At 37.7% G+C, this 4,981-nt stretch overlaps 1 protein-coding gene across 1 annotated transcript; it reads right to left on the bottom strand.

Annotated features, from left to right (window-relative positions):
- Positions 1-1,655: 1,655 nt before the first annotated feature.
- Positions 1,656-4,000, bottom strand: LOC134335601 (GTPase IMAP family member 7-like). Its single transcript, XM_063018165.1, has 3 exons — positions 3,919-4,000; positions 2,258-3,486; positions 1,656-1,726 (listed from the first exon to the last, which is right to left on the bottom strand). Exons 1-3 carry the CDS (start codon positions 3,950-3,952, stop codon positions 1,703-1,705), a joined length of 1,287 nt encoding a protein of 428 aa, XP_062874235.1. The 5' UTR covers positions 3,953-4,000; the 3' UTR covers positions 1,656-1,702.
- Between the last annotated feature and the right edge of the window lie 981 nt (positions 4,001-4,981).

Here is a 4,981-nt window from a genome sequence, read left to right as displayed (position 1 = left end):
TTTTAGTTCCTGTTCTTCCAGAAGATGAAGTCTAACAAAAAGTTGTTCTGTTTTGTTCCTTTCTTCACATTTTAATCCAGGTTCTTTTACTTCAAGCTCTGTCTTGTTTACCTGTAAAAATATAAACAGTTAGATCAGAACATACACTATATAAAAAAAGTATTGAGACACCTACACATTACAAGTATGGAAACATTTTTGATATGTATTTTTAAATTAATAGGCATTAATACAAAGTTAATTTCCCATTATAAAGTTCGGTTCTAGTTCAATCCAAAGATGTTTGATGGTGTTGAGGTCAGGGCTTTGTGTGGGCCAGTCAAGAAACAACAAACTTACCCAACCATACCTTTAAGACCTCACGTTTTGCACTGTGGCAGTGTCATGCTGGAATAAAAAATATCTTTCCCCAAACTGTTCCCACAAAATTAGAAGCATGCAATTGTCCAAAACATCAGGGTATAATAAATCATTACTAATTTCCTTCACTAGAACTAAAGGCCTGGTCCTTCACCACCAAACTTTACAGCTGGCTCAGTGCAGTCAGACAGTAATGTTCTCCTAGCATTCACTACACCCAGACTCCTCCATTAGTCTGTCAGGTAGAAAAGCATGATTTGCCACTTTACAGAACACGTTTCCACAGAGTCCAGTGGCAACAGTCATTTTATCTAACATCTGGCATTGTGCTTAATGATGTAAGGCCTGTATGAAGCTGCTCAGTTCATGGAAACCCATACCATGATGTTAATCCCAGAGGAGGTTTGGAACATCACAGTTACTGAATCAGCAAAGCATTGGTGACATTTGTGCACTCTGCACCTCAGCACTCAACAACCTCGCTCTGTATCTAGTGCCTGAGTTGCTGTGGTTACTGAACACTTTTTAATAATACCACAGACAGTTTATTGTGGAATACCTATGAGGAAAGACATTTTGAACAGACTTGTAATAAGATCATCTTATTAGATCACACTGGAATTCACTGGAGCACTTCAAAGCTACATGTTCTTTCACAAATGAGTGTAAAGGCCAAACTGCACAACTTAATTTTATACACTTGTGGCAACAGGATTAAATAAAAGTGTTCAATTAAGGCTTTGCTGTAATTTCAGCTACATACAAGTACATGTTGAGGGTGCAACTCAAAACACAAGTGCAAAACAACACAACATACATAGTGTAGAAAAAACAGTAAGAAAAAGATGGAACAGTATGGAAAATACAAATAAAATACAAAACACAGAATTTCTTACATTGACTTTGACTTTTATTTGATGTCAGACAGGATGAACCTGAGATATATTTAATGTTCTAAACTGCATTTCAGGCCTGCAACACATTCCAAAAAAAAGTTGGGACAGGGGCAATTTAGGGCAAATAATGAGGTGAAAAAACTAAATAATCATCTGATGTCAACAGGTGATTGTAATCATGGTTTGGTACAAAAGCAGCATCCAGGAAAGGCTGAGAGTCTCTGATGAGTAAAGATGATCAGAGGATCCAGTTTGTCCACAAATGTGTGAGAAAATGATTGAAATGTTTAAAAACAATGAACCTCAAAGAAAGATTGGAAGGGATTTGCATGTTCTCCCTCCACAGTGCAGAATATCATTAAACCATTCAAGGAATCAGGAGGAATTTCAGTGTGTGAAGCTTAATCTGAACGCTCGTGATCTTCCATCCCTCAGACGGCGCCGCATCAAGAACCTCCACTCAACACTAGCTGATATAACCACATGGGTGAGGGATTAGTTTATCGAAACCTTTATCAAGCTCTATAATACAGAGTTACTGCACTAATGATACTTAAAACTTTACTGTGCAAAAAAGAAGCCTTATGTTAACCATGTCCAGAAGCGGCTTTGACTTCTCTGGACTCAGAGGCATCTAGGATGGACCATCACAGAGTGGAAACATGTATTGTGGTCAGATGAATCAGCATTCCAGGTCTTTTTTGTTTTATTATTTGATTTGTCCATACTGTCCCAACTTTTTTCTGATTTGTGGTTGTATTTTCAGTTCTATGTTGCTGTTTGCCTTACTAACTACCATGGATTTAATTTGATAAAATATGAGAAACGTTTTCTTATTTTATGTATCAAAAATGTGGTTTTACACTAAAAATCCTGTGAAACTTCACCACATTAAAAATAAGAAAGACACCAGTAATAATGGACTCTAACTACAAGATGAAACTTTAGTTCTATAGTTGATGGATATTGAGTTATTATGTTATAAAACAAAAATATTTTACCTGATGCCCCTTGAGAAAAGAAGTCTCTGACGTTGTGTTTAATGATTTCTCCCATCTCTCTGAATTATTTTCTTCCTGTAATCGCTCTTTCAGCTGAATGTTTCCTTGTTTTAGTTTTGCCACCGAAGCTCTCCGTTCCTCTGCCTCCACTGCTTTTCTCTTTTGTTTTTCTTGATCTTTTAGTTTATTTTCTTCCATATAAGTCTTAAATGTATTCCTTTCTTCATCAGCAGCTCTCTTCATTTCCATGGCTTTTACTTTCTCCTCTAGATCAAATTTGTTTTTCTTTAATGTATTCACTGTTGTTTCATAATCCTGCTCTTTATTCTTGTGAATCTTTCTTTCTTCTTCAGCAGTTCTCTTCATTTCCAGCAGCTCCATGTCCATGGCTTTTACTTTTTCTCTTAGATCAGATTCTTTTATCTTCAGTGATTTCACTGTCATTTTGTAGTTCTGCTCAGTATTTTCAAATATCTGTTTATTTTCTATTAACATTATTTTCAGCCTTGCTGTCTCTGCTTCATATTTATCTTTCAGTTCTTCTTTCTCTTTCTCTAACTGTCTTTCTTTTTCCTGCAGGATTCTTTCATGTTCTTCTTGGTTTAGAGTTTTTTCTATCTGCAAGAACATTTCATTGCTGTAGTGTCCACTATTTACCACCACCATGGAGTCGATCTTATCCAGGAGAGTCATGACCTGGGTGGGATCTCTGGTTTCATTGTTGTTGAATAAGTGATATCTGTTACCACATTGCTCTATGAGCCTCATGAGATCAGAATCACCTTCTAAAATGCGCTGTTTAATAGATTTGTTTCCCAGTACGTCTCCTCCAGTAAACAGCGTCATGGTGTATGTTACAGCCTGTTCTCCAAATATGGACTGGATCATCTTCACTGCTTCTTTATCTTCTTTATTTAATCGCTGGCTTTGGTTCAGCACCAGCAGAAACACGTGTGGACCTGGTGCTGCCATAAAGCTGCTTTTAGCAATCTCTTTATTTACCTCATCATTATCACCATCTGTACCAAACAGTCCTGGAGTGTCAATCACAGTTACAAGCCTCTCATTGACCTCTGAGGTTTCTCTCTGACACACTGTTGTAACCGACTTGTAGGAGGCTTCTGCTTTGAACTTGTTTTCCCTCAAGATGGTGTTTCCTGTAGAACTCTTCCCAACACCAGACTTTCCCAGCAGCACAATCCTGAGCTCATTTGGTTCACGTCTGGTATCTGGAGACACATAGACAACATTCAGAACAAAATCTAGACTTTTATATTTTATATGAGGACTCCTTCAGATGTCTGGCAAAGTTCTAATGTTATAGTTCATCAGTGAATGTGTTGCATAATCATTTATTAATATGACTGTGCTTTCTCATGTTCCCTTCATCTGTAATAACTTAAATAAAGTTCATTCATTTTAAGCCAAATGAGCAGATCTAGATGTTCCTCCATTATAGATTATAAACTAGAATACATTTACAGTAATATTTTTGCAAAGCCCTAATAACTAAGCTGGGGCTCTCAGGTGACAAAGGTGGAATTCATGGCTTGTGCCCAGTATTTCTGGATACCATGATGAAGTGGTGACAGTAATTAAATTAAAAAAACTAACCGCTAAAATAAGATAGTACTTATACACAGTGTAAACAAACTTTTTACCTGTTTGGTTGCTGTGCAGTTTGAATTCTGTCATCTTTTGTTTTAGATGTTTTAGGTGTTGAAGAATCTCATTCTTGTATTTCAGTTGTGTTTCTATCTGCGCTTTATAACACATGTCTACTGTAAAATAACTTCCTTTGTTCTCATGAAGAAGATCACCGGCATATTGAATCACATCTCGGGCACCAGTATTGGCACTGAAGAATACATATCGCCCTCCACAAGACCGTATCACTGTCCAATCATCTTCGTCTAACTGCTTCTTCTGGTAACGCTGATTGATAAGGAATAGTGTGTAGTTGTTCATTCTGGAACTAAAGATCCTCTGAATCATTTCCACTTCTGATTTGTCCTCATCAGTAAAACTGATGTCAGAGATGATGAAGAGAAAGACATGGACTCCAGGATTACAGACAGAAACACAGCGGAGTGTCTCGTGCATTACGTTCTCTTCTGAGAGCTGAGAGTTGTGGAGAGTTGGCATTTCCACCAGGGTGAGCTGGTATCCACCCACTTCACCGTTCCTCACCACACAAACATAGGCGGGATCTGATCTCTGTTCTCTCTGGTTCATTATGCAATCTGATGTGAAGGCCTTTAAATTTCCATCATGTCCACACAGCACCAAGTTCAACACTGGCAATGAAGTGGCTCCTTCTGGCACTGAAAACAAGACAAAAATTGTAATCATCTACTAATTCAGATAAAAGTAAAATCTATAGAACCTGAAGAGTTCCTCACATTTACACTCAAGCCAGAAAGTCTGCACACCCCTTTCACCTTCTCCACATTTTATTACTATACAGACTCATTCTATAATACCCAAAAGTGAGCTGAGGTGCATTTAGTTTTCTTTGACACTGCCTGAGATGTTTCTACAATTTAACTGCAGTCCACCTGTGGTAAATTCAATTTATTGGACATGATTGGGGATTGCAAACACCTGCCTATATAAGGTCCCACAGATGACAGTGCATATCACAGCAAACTCCATGCCATGGGGTCAAAGGATTTATCTGCAGTTATCTCAGAAACAGGATTGTGTTTGGAACCACCAAAAATC

This window comes from Trichomycterus rosablanca, chromosome 2 (assembly GCF_030014385.1).
Source record: "Trichomycterus rosablanca isolate fTriRos1 chromosome 2, fTriRos1.hap1, whole genome shotgun sequence".
NCBI lineage: Eukaryota > Metazoa > Chordata > Actinopteri > Siluriformes > Trichomycteridae > Trichomycterus > Trichomycterus rosablanca.
The sequence above is the reverse complement of the archived record's forward strand: the minus strand, read 5'-3'. Positions and strand labels throughout refer to the sequence as shown.

Coding starts and splice junctions, on each gene's coding strand:
- LOC134335601 (XM_063018165.1), bottom strand. CDS start 3,952: ATGACAGAATTCAAACTGCACAGCAACCAAACAG. Junction 3,487..3,918: donor ACTGCACAGCAACCAAACAG/GTAAAAAGTTTG, acceptor ATGTGTCTCCAG/ATACCAGACGTGAACCAAAT. Junction 1,727..2,257: donor CTTTTCTCAAGGGGCATCAG/GTAAAATATTTT, acceptor TGGTTATATCAG/CTAGTGTTGAGTGGAGGTTC.